Raw genomic sequence first — 17186 nt, forward strand, 5'->3', positions numbered from 1 at the left:
GGGGGGGGGGGGGAAAGATTTCTTAAATTTCCTGGTCATTTCGTGTGGTCTTTTGTACTTTTGAAATTTTATTTGGAATGAACCTGGGGTAATCATGTTCATGATTGCTTTAGAGAATTTGTCTGGGTATTTTGCAGTCTTTTTTCTAGTACTGGTGAATGTTAAAGCACTGCCCCAAAATATCTTTAATTATGTGGTAATAATGGGGAGATGTGGCATTTATTTATTTACTTATTTTTCAAACTTGAATCGCCGTTAGTGTGCAGTTTTCAAATCCTTGACAATCTTGAAAGATCTACTTAGAATGAAATAAGTATGGAAAGTCCTTCTGAGAATGTGAGAAATGCTCCGTACTTGGAAACACTTGCAATTGAATATCAGTAATAGTGCTAATGGCTGAAGTTCTTAAGAGATTACAGAAATACTTCTAGACTTCAGGCGTACCTTTGCTGTGAATGTGAAACTTAATAAAACTCTGTTAAAAGCATGATCTTAACTTAGACATTAGTTCTTCTCTACGTCTCTCTTTCTTTTTAACAATGTACTTTCATTAATAATTAATAACTGACCTGTGCTTTCCTGTAGAGATGTGAACACAAGGAGAATTTGGTGAGAAGAGGTTAAACAAAAAAGGCTGTAAATGAAAGATATGTTTTGATCAGTTGTAAAAATATGTAACAAATACCATACTTTCCATTTCAATACCTTTTAGATTTTTTATTTCTTTCTGCCACCTTCCTTTCTTCCATTACTTTCATTACTTTCCAAAAGAAGGTTGCCATAACTTAAATATCTTTAGGTAACTTTTTATTTGGCAGCTCTGTGATATTAAAGCATGAGGAGAAAGACAAAGCCAGTGATAGGCCTCATACACTATGGACAGTTTCTAGTTTTCATTTGGACTAATTGTTTGTGTTTAACCTATGTGTTGGGCTGCCACTTGCCATATGTTTCTGTTCCTACCCTGTGAAGATATGAGAGAGTATGAGGCTTAGTTATTTTAGTTCTCATAGCCTATCAGAAATGAGCATCTCCTTTGTTTGTTGTTATAGAAGAGAAAGAATGCAAATTCTGAAGTCAAGACTCCTTGAAGTAAGACACCAGGTAGTAACTTCTCTTTGTTTAGTTTCTGTTGTATCCAGTACTGTGTAAGTGTTAAGCACAGGACCGAGTGAGAGGCCATGGAGGAATTCATGAGTGACTCAGCTCAGAGGATGTCCTTCACCTCTGTTGTGTAACGGGGGTTCCAGCAGTTGTCACACAAGCACAATGACTTTTCTCTCTTCTTCAGCCTTACTGACATGACATTAGGTGAGCTTGTATCCAGGAGGAAGATACAACTTTATTCCAATTTCCAGAAACTGTGAATTAATCCATTCTGCTATCCCATCTAATAATGGTATTTTAGGAACGTCATCAGCATGTTAAGTTCATTGTATCATTATTCCCAACGGTTACTTAACATATATATTTATTTTTATTAACATGTATATATTTATTTAACATGGATTTTATTCCCAACGTTTTTGAATGCATCTTGCACAGGAAACGTGATAAGATATTTGAAGGCTGTTGTTTGGCTGCAGAGAACTTGTGTGCTGTTGTTTGTGTCTTCTGTGAAGATGGAGCTTTGTAACGTATACAATCAGTGGCTGTGCTGGTCACTTGCAGCTCTTGTGGGGGTGCTCCACAGTGATGAATTTGGCACACAAAATCACAGAAAAGTAACCATGCTGTGGAACTGCACCTCTTGCAGGATGATGAGGTAGATGGAGCACCAGGGCTTTGCTGGCTGTGTTACTATTGCTTTCTTATAAGCACCTTCGGTCATTTTGTTTTTTGCTATTAGAGATTCATTTCCCACTTCTTCGTGCAGTTAGCTGGACTTGTCTCTTCCCTTCCCCTGATTTATGCAATGTTTGAATTTGTAAGTGTCCTGTGGGTTCTCCGTTTTATTTGGAAATTTAGCATTTTACAACCTAAAACAAAAGCTATCAACACATTTTGTTTGAAATGCTTCATATTTATAGTTCCCTAAAATTCTCTGTTGCCTTTATCTTCCCAGTCACATGGGAACTTGGAGGGAACACACACACACATCTCTAATGGCAGTGGTGCAGATTTAAAAATAGTTTTCCTCCACCAAATGCTAACAGCTGGTTGGCTTTGTTTCCAGGCTAAAGATGCATTGTATAGTATTTTCATTTTCCCGTTGTTGCCAAATGCTAATGGATTGAGTTTTACTTTGTAAATTCTTCTGTAATACTAATTACACTTCAGCAGTGCTTCTGGGAGGCCTTTCACAACTCCAGTCAAGCACCTATTGCCCCATTTCACAGATAAGTACACAGAAGGAGAAAGTGGATGAGGGGAAGTGTTTTGAGTTAATTTAAATGACGGAGAAGGTAATCTGCACTGCACAAACCAAGGATTGTTTAGGCAACGTGAAGATCTTGGGGCATTCAAGAGAGAGGTGTCGTAAATTGTGCTCCCACACTACAATAAACCTCTTAACTTTCTTTGGTACCTTTAGCTGAATTAAATCAGTGCAAGTACCATGGGGAATCTACTGTTGGCGTATTGAAATGATGACAACTGCATGTTGAAATCACTGTCATCTTCATTAGTGAGTGGTGAAAAATGTCTAAACGTTTCAAGAAAGAAGGGATTTTTGACAATGCTTTTCAGCAGCATCCGTTGTCACACAGTGGTGTGAGTGCTCATCTACAATGAGAAGTTATTTCTGAAATGAGTAGGATGTAGTAGCTTTTCTACTTACAACCCCCACTTTGTGCCGAAGTACTGAGTAATCTTACCATCTTACAAGAAATGAATCTGCCATTTTACTGTATTTTATAAAATAATTTCAAAATCTGCGTGGCAGTTATGTTAAATCAGTATTGCTGTCGTAAACAGGATTCATACTGTTTACATTTTGGCATAAATGCAGAGACAACTAGTGCGAAACACAGACCTGGGAGTTAATAAAGTAACAGATGTCTGTTGTGTTCATGTGGAAATAATTATATATTGCATTCTTAATGGAATAAAATCAACGTATTGTTTTTGATTAATACAGTAGGCTTCCTGGTCATACAGGGATTAGCATCATGTGTGGTATAAACCTGAAAGTTAGTTTATCATGTATTATGTGGTGTGGTGGGGATCAGTTTCAGAAATGCCCCAAGAATACACACTAAACAGAATCCTTTCGACGTTGACTGTAGTACTAGATAGATTAATTGTATTGCCATATGGACTTGAAATTACCTTGGGTATACAAAGGAAAAATCTAGATAAATGATAATTCATTTAATAGCCTGTGGTTTGTGTTTATGGAAAACAGAATTCCTCAGGACCTTCTAAAGGAAAATAAGAGTGTGCCAAATGTAATTTCAGTGTTGAGTGTTCACGGATGGTAAAATTATACTTAACATAAGTTTGTAATTATTGCAGGTAATAGCTCTAGCAGATGCAGCAGAAGAAAATCAAGCCAACATGTTCCAGGCATTCACGAAGTTGAAAAGTGCCACCCATCTTGTGATTTTGCTGATTGGCCTATGGCAGAAACTCAACGCTGATCAAGTTGCTATTATGGAAGCTACATTTTTGCCACTTGCAGAAGATACACAAGAGCTGGTAAGAATCTAAGAATCTGTAAAAATTACGTGAAAAATGCCAATTTAAAGGGATTTCTCTGTGTTCTTTGTTGAGGATTGTTTTGGGGTGGGTTTCTTTTTTTTTTTTTTTTTTTTTTTTTTTTGAAGTGTTTATGTAGGATTCAGATGCAAACTACATCATTTCACAGAGAAGTTGTAGTAGTAGAACATTTCATGAAAAAATAACAGTTAATTCCTACTTAACAAATCCTTTCTATTAAGACAGCTAGGACTATCTCCCATAACAGCTCTGGATTGCGTTAGTGCTAACAATTAGATGGAAGCTAACAGAATAGTTCTAATTTTTTAAAGATTAATACGAATGCTATGTGCTATACGTACATGTCTGTGTACTTGCACACACACATCCATACAATCATAGAATTCTTAGAGTTGGAGGGGACTTTTTATCTGGTCATCTGGTCCAACTACTGTGCAGTGAGCCAGAGCTCCCACAGCTAGATTAGATTGCTCAGAGCCTGGTCCAGCCTGGCCTTGAATGTCTCCCGGGATGAGGCATCCATCACATCTCTAGGCAGCCTGTTCCAGTGCCTCAGCACCCTCACTGTAAAAGACTTCTTCCTTATATCCAACCTAATTCTCCTCTCTAAGTTTGCAACCACTTCCTCTTGTCCTATCATCATAGACCATGCTAAAGAGTCTATCCTCTTCTTTTTTGTAAGCTCCACTTCAGATACTGATTCCAGTATAACAACTATAATGCATAAGCATGTACCCACAGTCACATGATGCATTCAGTCTCACAATTAATCATTGGCCATACTTTGTCCTTAGTGTTTTTCTGCTGGCTCATATAATGGACAAAATTTATCCAAAGAAATTACCATGCCTAGATAACTTGCTTATGTTCTTACCATAGATTGTTTGATGTCATGTAGATACTTTGCAAATTCTCCTCTGATGTAATAAGTATGACTTTGTGAGATTATGTAAAAAATTTTGGAGAATTTTCTGTATTTAAAAAAAATACTCTTCTTTGATATAAGGTCACCAGCTGAATTATCCTGCTTTGGTGGAAATAAGAAATATTCAAAGCTCTTAAGAACTAAAGATTAATATTCAGCAAGTTTTAAATCCAGCCATCCACTGGATTCTAGGATAAAGTACTTAAACTGTACTTAAGCTTAGAATATCTATTAATACACCTCTTAACAGTTTCTTTTAGGTACCCAAAATTTGAAGTATACTGCATAACTTTTTCACAGACAAATATAAGAAAAAATAAAAATTCTCTTAGTACACTCTAATTTTAGTTATATTGCTCTGCAAAGAACTTTTGCAATATGTGGTGAATTCAGACTTCAGTACATACCCAGAATACTTAGAATGGTTTGTGGCTATTTTAGAAAGTTTGTGCTGTATTCCAAGTGGACTACAAGTGGTCTACAATTTCAGCTGGAAAAAAAAAGTATGTTTTGGCATTTTACATGATCTTGACCCATACGAGACAAAAAGAAACAGGTTTAATGAGATTTGCTTCGGATTTTGGGCTCTTTTAAACTTGAAAATTATGCTGCACAACTGAGAGGTGTATGTACTCATATGAATGGGATTGAAAGATGGTTCACACGAGTCTCAAAAGCCCAAACAATCACTTGTTGCATGGCTCTCTTTTATTTTGCCATCGAAGATCACATTGTGTTTGACACATCTTGGTAAATCGTGGGGAAATCTTTTGCATATCTATAATATAAGATGCTAGCTCAATATGTCTCAATGTCATTTTAATATAGTGGTTCACAAGAACCCATGTTAAAGCTGTAAGACCCCACATAAATACTGTGAAGGTGTTCATCCCTTAGAGCAGCCAGGATGAAAAATGTAAACCTGCAGTAACTGGAGGTGGAAATTGACATGGAACCTTTACAAAGTATTGAAACACTTTGCCATATTGAAGTTGTTACGGAACCGCCGAACTCTGAATGTAATTTAAGAAGAAGTTAAGTTAGGCAAGGCAGGGAAGGGGGGAAATCTTATGGCATAAAAATGGTTTTTATGGACAGAAGCTCCTAGCTGGCGTTCCCGTTTCCTTGCAAGCAGTTGAGTGGAACTGTAATGAAAGAAAGTACTCTGAAGGACTTTATTCACTCAAACAATTCTGCACAATGGCTTGTTGTATTTTTATTTGGAGGAATGTCTTAGAAGATAGTTTGGGTGCAGTGTACCTTTCCAGAGTATTTTCTGTTTTGTGAACATTGAATTATGAAAGTGTTGGTTTTTTTTTTTTTTAAATAAAAGGGAAATGTTTAGAATATACTGTTACAGTAAAAAGAAATGCTTCTCGGACCATAACATCAACATTATTCTCATACATACCATTCCATTTAGAACAGATTGCATCTTGTTTTCTTGACCTTGCAGTCACTCCCGTCTGATATTTAGCAAATAGAAAAGAGATGTTTTGAGTTCCCATTGTCAACAGTTTTTTTTAATATAAATTATGTCTGCTACTACAAATGCTTAAGAAAATGTAAAATGGTGTTTTCTTGTCTACAAAGATAAAGCAACAGTAATACTACAAGTTTTCAAAATGAGGTACTTAAATTAAAGTCAGGCTTTCTGTATTTTAATGATGTGATCAGTAGGCTTCTGAGAATACCTCTGATTTTTTCCATTCTGTTGTGTTTTCTAACACTTTAATGCATATTCTAGGAATACCTGTTTTTAGGCATGATGTATTTTATTTCCTGGAGTAAATTTCTAATTTCTAATTAAGCAATTCTTAAATTAAGCTGACTGAAAGGATTTCTCTTGTTTAGTACTGGAAATTTGTGGGCATCCACTGTTTTTAGTGATTCTTTCATGAATATCGCAGGGTCTGGGAAGTAAAACATAAGAACTTGCATGAGATCTCTCAGATCGCTGCTTTTGTCCAGTGAGTTAAATAAGGAGCTATTCTGTCAAGGAACTTATCTGTAGATTTGTTCCAATGTACTTTTTTTTTTTTTTTTTTAAACTATTGCAGTAGTCCACATTCAAAATATAGAAGTATATATTGTTAGTATTTCTGATCATAGTGTTGCAGTTCCATGCAAACTGTACTTTAAATAGTGTATCTGCTTAGAATCCTGGGTTGGCTTCATCAGCTGTCAAAATGTCTGACAGAATATGGCAGAGTTGTTTTGGTGACAGAAGAACCTGTGATCAATGTAAGAATATTGATGGTTTGTCAGAGGTTTTATTATGCATATAAAGCTGTTCTGTAATATTCAGGAATTAACTTAAAACAGGCAGTGACAGCAATTTGAATTACTAAAAAACCTGAAAATATCAAGGAACATTTTAAGGGTTGTTTTTCAGTCGTTTTGCTAAGCTGAGTCATCTGAATGAAACTTGAAAAATGCTGAGTTTGTGATAGATTGATAGTATGTTAACAGTAGAAAATCCTTTTGGGAAGGCAGAGAATTCATCCAAGCTAATTTAGAGGGTTGAAGGGTTCACATCACACATGATAGCTTTGGTGGAATGACTGCAAGGTGTTTGGATTGACTGATTACTCAGTTGTCTGATCATTCAGCTATTAATACTTTCTTTTTGTTTAACATACTCCAAGTGGAATACATTTCTGTTGATATTAATGTTACAATTTGAGGATTGATGGAGTGCCCTCAACAGCATAGCCGTCATTGGTAACTTCACTCAAGAATAAATGTTTTCGTAGTTCTCTTGATGTTACCAAATAATGCCAGAAATGCTTTTCATTTCTCAGAATCATCCCTTTGTAGTACCATTCATTATACTGTAGCTAATAATAGCTGTAAATTGGCTTTGAGGAAGCGCGCTTTAATCTGCTTTTATTTACATTTGATATCATAGCAACCAAGTAAATGTCTGTATTCTATCTTAACTTCTTATTAAGCAGTAATTTGGAAGGAAAAAATAAATGCCTGTGAGTAAAATGCATCTATTTATATGACTCTGTGATCTAGTTTAATAAACTGAAATTAAGGACTATAAATTTACTTGTATAGTGTTGATTGATAAAGTAGAAAAATAAACTTTAGCCAATGATGAAAAAGAAAAGCATGAGCAGAAAAGCACAAAGTGCCTTGAAGGAGTCACAGGAGTTGGTATCAAAATCATCTGTGATTTCTTTCAGAAGATGTTCTGAATGTAAACCACCAGAAAAAGATCAGTAATTTGGAAAAGCTGGGTAGTCTGCTAGGCTTTATGCATGATAGCAAAGGGATTTCATTGTAGACTTCTTGAATAACAGAAAATTTCAGTTTGGAGAAAGAAGAATCCTTTACTGGCTGAGAATTCCTAAGATTAAAGATAAGGTTAATTCCGTAATTCCAGGAGGTCTGATTCTGTTAAGACTAGCAGTATCCAACTCGTTCTTATTTGTTTATTTTTTTCCATTGATGTTTATAACTGCTGGGACTTTGAGCCAATAATTACATCTTTGAGAAGAATAATTTTCCTGAACCCTAATTCTTAGAATTTCTAATAAGTTGTCACTTCTCAATAATTCTGTAATTAGAGTATAGACCAAGATAGGTCTTAGTCATGGCAAAATACATCTGCAATCAATTCTTATATATCTTATTTTCTATACTTTTTCTGTCTTTTCCAATTACTTTTGAAATGCAAAGCTCTAGCTATGGAACAGACGAATATTTTAAAATAGGCTGGGGTATTTTAATTATGTTGCTTACAGTGAGCTAGCACCAATTGTGTTGCTTGCAGTGAGCTAGTACAAATTGTCATTTGATACTTTGTAAATGAACAAAAAACCCCAAACTCAACCAACCAAACCAGAATAAAAAACAGCAACAACAAAACCACAAAGTGATGGACAGTGACAACTAGTAATTTGGAAGTATATTTCCATGTAATTGTATCAAGATCCCTTGTTTGCCTTGAACAGACACACTGATAGCAGATACCCTTTTTCCTCTTGCTCTTGTGTCCAGAAATAGAATGAATGATACAGCAAGAAATACGTAGTTTTTGTGGGAAGGGCTTGTGGTATTTCTTTCCTTGCTTTCCAGCTGGTAATAATAATTTACATTAAACTCTGCCCATCCATCACTTAAAAAACAAACAAACAAAAAATATTAATGGGCAAGTGTTTTCCTTTCAAAAGCAAAGCCATATAATGGTATCATTCAAAAAGACATCTAGGCATCCAAGTCTATCAAAGGTTGGGAAAAAAGGCTAGTGGGTTTTAAATGCAAAATTGACAACATAAATTGAAGGAATGTCGAGATTTTTCTTGCTAAACATAATCACTTCCATAACAAGAAAGTCATCCTCTATCTGAAGCATAGTTTTGGCTTAGGACACCATAAGTGAGGGGAAGAAGGTGGTGTAGGAATGAGATTTCACACTCTTCCTTGGCAGGGAAGGTCCTGTATGAGGGATAGAGGTTAAAACAGTACTTGTGGTGCCTGAAGCCCGTCAGTGTCTTTTGCTCAGGTATGTGCATGCGACCAGCTAGAGAACAAGAGAAATAAAAGCATGGCTCATATTCCAACCTTCTTCGTTTTCGTGTATTCATATAGGAGTTCACCAGAATGCTGAGAAGACCAGCCTGTTTTACTACTGTCAAAGGGACAGGGCTGCAGAAGAAACGATTAGACTTAGGGTTCTAAAACCAGCAGGCAGTGCAAATTGGATGGGTAACCATTTTTACTTTGCTTTTATTTGTGGTCCCTTAAAAGCAGGGTTTCAAACTGATTGATTACCTGTGAATTTTGTGATGTTGAGAAACAAAAGATCAAATATCTGTGGTAAATAATTTGGGAGAAGGAGGGAATTTGAGTATTGATGTCATCTCACCACTTCTTTATGCACTATCATAGTTCCTCTAATTTTTGGCGAGTCGTTCTCTTCCTGCAGTTAATTTTGCTCAGTGAGAAAAATGTGTTTTGGCAAACACAGCAACTCATTTTCCATTGCAGGCAATGTATGCTATTGAATGATGATTTTCATTTGTAGCTGAATTACAGCAGTGAATGATAGGGATAGAACAGGAAAGTGCAAATATTTTTTGACCTTGGAAAGAAAGTCTTAGTATGTCCAATTGAATCTCCTTGTGTATCAATTGGTAAAAAATGCATTTTTGATTCATCCAATCTGAAAGGACTCTCAAAAGGAGGTAAGGCCAGTTGTGTTTTCAAAATCTTGCTTTGCCAACTTCCAGATTTTGCAAGAATGGGACATAAACGTTTGATTTTTGAAATCTGTTTTTGAAAGGTTTCCTTCTGGTAAGTGCGCTGTTTGGAAAAAAAATATCAATGGCATAAAAATGTATTTAAAGAATTGTGCAGAAACAGGTTATCATATGCATTATGAATTATAAAATTTTAAGGACAGAAAGAATCATTGCATTTGTGTCTTATTTAATTGTATTTCCTTGTATCAAGCTCAGAACAAACATTAAGGCTTGGTGTAAACCTTACATAAGAAAGAATCTGGCATATCTATGAGATAAACAGTGGTTTTTAGAATTAATTTTACCTAACTTGAGGTATCAGCTTCTTTTTTCTGCCAGTATTACATTGATAATGAAGTTAATCTTCAGTGGGCTATCTCTGTTGCAAGCAGAAGCTTACTCAGCTATCTTGCTGTAAATTAATTAAGGCAGAAGTGTGATCTGCTGTGATTATTTTGCCTCCAGAAGCATATTCTCTCCTTTAAAACTAACTAGGATGTCATACAAAATACTGCAGTTGTTCCAAGAGATGTATCCTTTGTGTGATAGATAAGCTTTTGTTATCAGGCATCTTTCTCTATGCAATATTGTGATGGGGGGCTCTAAGCTTTCTCTTTATTCAGGAGGTGTTATCTGTCTAGCTCAAGTACAAAAAGATGCTAAAATATTTCACAGTAGTAGTAACTACTGAATACGTGTTACATACCAGGAGTTCAGGTCAGTTATTATCTAAACTGCTTAATGACAAGAGTGATGCATCACTGTGATTATAGCAGTGCTGCTCTCCAAAAGGACTTAGAGCTAGATATATATGATCAGTAACTCTTTCTTTCAGGTTCTTTCTTTTAAAGAAGCAGATTGTCATGGGAGAATTTGAAAAACTTGATAAACTAACTGAAAGATCTGCAGGCTCTTGTGATGGAATAAAAAGTATTGTACTACTGTTTTAAAAAAATAGCAATTTTATGTTACTGTCTGAATTTAAAGAAAAAAAAAAAGAAAAAAAGCCAGCAGTGTATCATAGCATTTTCTGAGAAAATAAAATGGGGATGCTTCCAATAATCCTATGAAGATCTAGATTTACATTCAACATATGACTTAATTGTATTCAGCTGAAGCCATTTCCCTCAGAGATCAGTCACAACAGTGTTAAATGTTTCCAGGAGGATTTACCAAGACCCAGTCACCAAACCATCCGCAAGGATGTCGCAGATGTAAAAATAAAGCATGTTGAGATGCAGGTGTGTTGACATTTAGCAATAACAGAGCAATAATAGAGCAAGAGTAACAAAGCCCAATTTGTCTTTCCTCCATCAAAAATTACTTTGCTAAACCCCACTGAACATACAGACTTCACTTACGGCACTCACTGCTGGATGTGTATCATCCTTCAGGAAGGTGTGTGACTTCTGTTGTGCTTGTGTTCCTGCAGACAGCTGACAGCATCTGCAAAACCCAAACAGCACCTTGGTTTAGCTAGCTAACTGGTGAAAAGTTTGTAAGGAAAGGAAAGATTAAGCGTTAGATGATTTCAGTTAAAAAGCAAAATAGCTTGCTCCTGAAGTGGGCTACAGAGACAACCAGTCCATTCAGTCAGAACGCATTCAAGAGTTTGTTTAGTCAGTTCCCAGAAGAGGATCGATGGTTGTGAGGAGTCAAGTTCCAAAAGAAGATTGAGATAACCAAAAAAAATAATGCCTGATAACCAAACAACCACCACCAAAACAAAACGAGAAAACCCTGACACTTAAAAATTCAGGATTAAGGGACACCACAGTACAAATGTTCTTCTTAAGCATTTAATGGTTTTGGAATCTATTTAAGCTTGAGCCGGTTGTCTGGGTTTTCATCAGTACATCAGAATTCTACCAGTCTGCAGGATTTTACAATTTTCCCACTTTTTAGTTATTCCAGTGGTGATTTTTTTTTTTTATTGCTATGAGGAGTGTTATTTTTTCTTCGTTTGCTTATTTATTTCACTAATTGGCATTTTTAATGCACAGTGTTGAAGAAAACCTAATTATGAGAATACTTATTTAACCAGGTTATGTGCATCTTAAAGAACACATAGTCTCATGAAACTCTGTGTTCAAACCTAATACATTGATACTTCAGTAACATGCAAATGTTGCACGCTGTTTTCAGGGGTATTCAAGAAACAAATAGATACATTAGAACTGTAGGATATGCTTAAGGAATGTGAGATAGGATGACTGATAGCATAGCAAATTCTTAGCAAATATTGCTGATGGCTTGCATCACAGAGTACCAGTTCAATAGCCTTGGGTTGGTGGTTTGCCAAATTTGTATGTATAACAATAAGATAACTTTTTAAATCACTGTGAAATCAAAGTGTTGAGAGACATGACTAGTGTTTCTTATGGTTATAGAGCTGTTGTGTTAGGTATGGAAGCTTGGGTTTTTGATTCAGGTAAGCATAAATGCTATGGCTTTCTTTCAGTAAGCTGAGTTTCCAAGTACTGTAGCATTTCTGAGAGCTGATGAAATCATTATTGTGGCTAAAATCAAGAAATAAGCCAGGCAAGTTCCTGTGTTAACAGCTGCAAGAATTCCCATCATTTGACTTGCAATAGTTTTGCATATTTTTGCAGTATGTTTTAAATTGCATTTGCATTCTTTCAATACTGTATTGGCTATCGGTGTAGGATAAATATGTAGGCAGTCTGAAAATGACTGTTGCCTTAGGAATAATAACATAAATAGCTATAAAGGCTTCCAAGGTAAAGTCAGGCTTTTTGAGAGAGAGACTCCTCAAAATACAGAATCAAATGTCTGTCTGGCTCATGAGCTCAATTTATGAGGTTCTTGTTCAAATTTGCCTGTTGTGACATTAGAATGATTTATTTACACTGAAGACAGATTAACTTCCAGCTTTCTCAGTTTTCATGGTCTCTGAGTTCTGTTAGTTCCATAAAGCAGTTGTTCTCTAACTAATCTCCCAACAGACACATTTCTCCCTCTTTCCAAGTTGCTATCCCCATTCTTTCCCTTGAATGTCCTCAGCCCTACAATATTTGAGTTCTTCTCTTTCTTCTTACATCCCCATCTTTGCTCTTCATAGTGCACTGTGTTTCCCCACCAGACATCCTGTCCAGTTTATTTCAAGATTGAAGAAGGTTTTTCCTGCATACTACTATGACTTGTCTTGATCTATTCTTCTTACAATTATGCTGTAGCTTCCTTCCACGTTTTCTGTGGAGGGTTTTGGGTGAATATGACTTCACATTACACTTATGAAGAGATTTGGCAGCAAGCACCACTGTAAACAGATTTTTAGGTAGGAGAAACAACTATGAAAATGACTATAACCACTTTAGAAAAAAAACTGCCGTAGCAGCTTTGCATTATAAGCAAGCACTTTTTGAGAAGTTGCTACTCTTCTGCATTACCTTCTGTAAGGAAGTCTCTGTAGATAGAGTTTTAGGTAAAAAAGTCTTTCTTGAAGGTCTTTAACTGGAGTAAAAGGTGCAACAAAGATTCCAGTAACTTTCACTCTTATCTATGTATTTGATTTAATAAGCAGGCTTTCAAGACACAACATTCCACAGTCAAGCACGGGAGCAATGATCTTTGATTTTGAAAACTCCCCCATGAGAAGTCTTGTGGCATTTAGATAATTTTTCTTTTGCAAGCTAAATCATTAAATCATTAACTTCATTACTTATCAAACCTGCTATGTATGATCACCTAATCATATAATCATATATGTAGACTATGGTATTTACACAGCCAGTGTATGTTGATTATTGTTTTGTTTTCATACGAGGAAGAAGTTTCAATCAGGCTGACTTTGAGCAGTAAAATTGTTACCTACACTGAATATTTTATACTTGTACTGTACTAAGCTTCACAAAATGAACTAATGTTTGCACTTAAAGGAACCCCTTGTTCATCTCTTACAACTAGAAAAGAAAAGTACTTGAAGAATAGTAGCTTGGTAAAACCAAATTAACTATGTTAAAATAAAGGAAAAGTCATCGGGGTTGTTTATATTGGGGTTAATTATGAACCTAAATGATTTTTTTGGGGAGAGGGGTTGTGTAATGATGCAGTGTGACAAACGAGTTATTTTCTAACTTTACAGCATAAAACTTCACTTGTTCAGTTTTCTGCTTTGGTCTATATGCAAGTCTAGAGCTAGCGTTTAAAGTCTTTGTAGGATTTAAGCTTTGGTGCATTATGAGAATTTATTTATGCCAATTTCAGAATAGTGAAGGAAATGAAAACTTGTATCATATAAAATCTAAGCATTTGTTTTCAACACACCCCAAGGCTCCTTTCTCTCTTATGGTTGCAGCTTTTTTTTTATTTTTTATTTTTTGCTCACATATGTGTGTCCTTTTTCAGGTCTGAAAACTGTGTATTATTCACATTTTTTACAGGCTTTCAATACTGGGAAAAATCTGGCTTAAAGGAACTTCTTGGATAAAAAATCTTTCTGTACCTATACAATCCCAATGTAATGATGATAATTATCTTCACAGAACAGGGATTTAACAAAACGTACTTATTGGTTTGTTTCCACAACTAGTTGTTTCTACAACTGATTGCTTTAATCTGGTCCAGGTCAAACTTTGTGAATATAACTAGCATTGTTGTTTCAGACGGTGTGGTAATCTAAAGAAAGTGTGGGTTTATCCACTCTTCAGATGTTTAAGATGGTCCTGTAGACTTTAGATGCAACTCTGATTTCACTGCCCAGTGTCGTACACTGGTTAGTCAAATTAATTTGTATCTGGAGATACTATTGGCTAAATAAGGCTTAACTTGGCTGCTTCACTGCTCATAATATCAGTGGTTCGCATGTCAAAACCTTCAGAGTGTATCAGAAAAGATTTTTATCAAGTCTGATGTTTCACAGAGTGAAGAAAAGTAGGCAACAAACTGAGAATTTACTAAGTGTTGCTTAAAATTTGGTTAGAGTTTGTGAAATTGTATTTTAAAGAAATGATTTTATTTATTTAGAGTATATGAGGTAAAATTTGTGTAAAGCATCTGCATTTTGTTTTGTTTCAGAGTGACCTGGTAGAATGTACAATATTATAACCCATTTGAGTTCCTCACGTATTTGCTTTGTATAGGCTGTAAAGGAAGCAGCTCACACTTGTGAGGGAAAACATGGAGCAAAACTGCTGTATATGCCAGAAATTATTATGCTGATCACAGCAGGGACAATTAGTTTTTTTTTTTTTCTTTTTTTTTTTTTTTTTCTCCAAGTGAAATCACTACATTGACATTAGAAAATTGATTTTCTCTTTTATTTTTTTAAACTTGGGCATATGTTGTAAATGGAAGCTCACTGCTGTAAACTTCAGCTGAATAGGGTTTTGGCTGGACTTCGAATAAGTTGCAACCTAGCTTAATCAGTACTTCGTAGAGTCCCGAATGGCTTGGGTTTAGGAGGGAGCTTAAAGATCATCTAATTCCAACCCCCCTGCTTTAGGCAGGGTTGCCTCTCACTGCATCAGACTGTTGGGAGCTCCATTCAAACTGGCCTTGTGGATGCCCCGTATCTGGAGACGCTTACCTTCTCTGGGCAACCTGTTCTGGCACCTCACCACTCTCTAAGTAGCAATGAGGTCTCCCTGCAGCCTTCTCTTCCCTTCTCTAGGCTGAACAAGCCCAGCTCTCTCAGCCTGTCTTTGTATGAGAGGTAACGGAAGGAACGAAGAGCACAATAGCACTGTTCCATTGTTACACATTCCATAACACTGTAACATTTATTCCATGGAAATAAATAGGAGACATTACTTCTGGCACATCAAATGCACATTTGGTCTTCAGATTCATTTCTACAAAGGAAAACAATAGTGTGTAATGCAAAATATCAAGCTAATCCTTTGTCAGTTAAAAAAAGTCGAAATATTGAATGAAGTAATTCTCATATCTGTTTCAGATGACACAATCAATGTGAAGAATTTACATGATTTAAGATCCCTTTCTGAGAATACTGGTTCAGTGCTGTTGTGGCAGTTATGGCAATGTTTGCTGGTCATAGGAAGATGAATCAGTAGTACTATACTACTGAAGCTGTTCCTTCAGACCTCAAATGCACAGAATGTTAAGCAAAAGCCACTAGTGAATATTAAAACTCTGACTATAGAATCACTCTTCAGTGTGTTACAGACTAGACCACCTGTACTTTCAAACATCTTTTTTCCTTTTTAATACATAAGTGTTGAAATTTTCTTGTTGCTTCAGTTCTCCCTGTTTTTGCACCAAGAATTCTGTCGTGCAGTCTTACTTGAAGCCATTAATTCTTACTTGGATAAAATCACTGCAACAAAGTTTCTGTTGAGATTTTTTTTTCAAGTAGATATCACTCTTGTGTATTCTTTTACTAATCACTAATGCTGCTTTGAAATTGAATGGACTTAATAGGCCAAACAGTCTTTAAATTGGAGGAGATAGTTTTATTGTCTGCTGAAAAAATAGTTTTACATGGAAATTACATGCAAGAATGAGGGATGGAAAATGTTAAGGCTATGATACAAAGTGAAACATACCTGTGGGAGCCAGGGACTACCAGCCACTTTTAATTTCCTGATTTCCATTAGTTTGTATTTCAATCTCCTTATTTAAATGCTCCTTTTACATGCTTTTTTTTTTTTTTTTTTGTAATTTATTTGGAGAAATATTATTGGCCAGTTTCTAAGCATCTGTATGCTGACATTAGTTAACCATGTCCTCCTTTCACTTTTTGTGAAACTCAAGATTCTTGGGTTTATGTTGTCTTACTTTTCATGGTTTGTCGTATAATTAGGAGAACCTGGCTTGACTGCTTTTGATGCTTTGTACATATTAAGTTTCATTGCCCAGTATGTGGGAATGTAGACGGCATTTACCAGCTCATTAAGCTCTTTAAATTGACAGATGAATGGATTATTTCCTGTCACCACCACAGGTTGGTCAGTAGATTACACTCTGATGGACTCTTTCTAGAATATTTGAAAAATGTTCAGCTATCACAGCACTGACTGGCATTATTATTCTAATTTGCATATTTTGGGGGTGAAAATTTTCTGATTAGACAATGGCTTAATGTTGGTACTGTTTTCAAGTCAGGAAAGGCAAATGTTAAAAAACAAAAACCAAAAAACCTCTAGTTGATCCAGTTCCTCTTCAAAATATTAACCTTTAATACAAATATAGCATATTTTCAGGACCCTGTTTGTGAAGACTAGTGCGTGTTTTGACCAGTTATATGAAGTACATATAACGTTTAGTCTTACCAATGTACTTGACAGCATCTAAGAATCTGTTCTTGATCTGTTCTTAGGAACCAACAAGTTCAGGAAGGATGGCTTTTGCTTCTTTGAGTCTCA

At 35.7% G+C, this 17186-nt stretch overlaps 1 protein-coding gene across 1 annotated transcript in view; it reads left to right on the forward strand.

The window, feature by feature from the left end:
- The window catches only part of BBS9 (Bardet-Biedl syndrome 9), a 271708-nt gene that overhangs the window by 119255 nt on the left and 135267 nt on the right, over positions 1-17186 (forward strand). Inside the window, exon 19 of the mRNA XM_042817230.1 lies at positions 3457-3639. Coding sequence (XP_042673164.1) covers positions 3457-3639 — 183 coding nt within the window. The remainder of the gene's footprint in view (positions 1-3456; positions 3640-17186) is intronic.

The sequence above is a fragment of the Centrocercus urophasianus genome, unplaced genomic scaffold (genome assembly GCF_019232065.1).
Source record: "Centrocercus urophasianus isolate 14NV4802_14NV808 unplaced genomic scaffold, USGS_Curo_1.0 seq_16, whole genome shotgun sequence".
Lineage (NCBI taxonomy): Eukaryota > Metazoa > Chordata > Aves > Galliformes > Phasianidae > Centrocercus > Centrocercus urophasianus.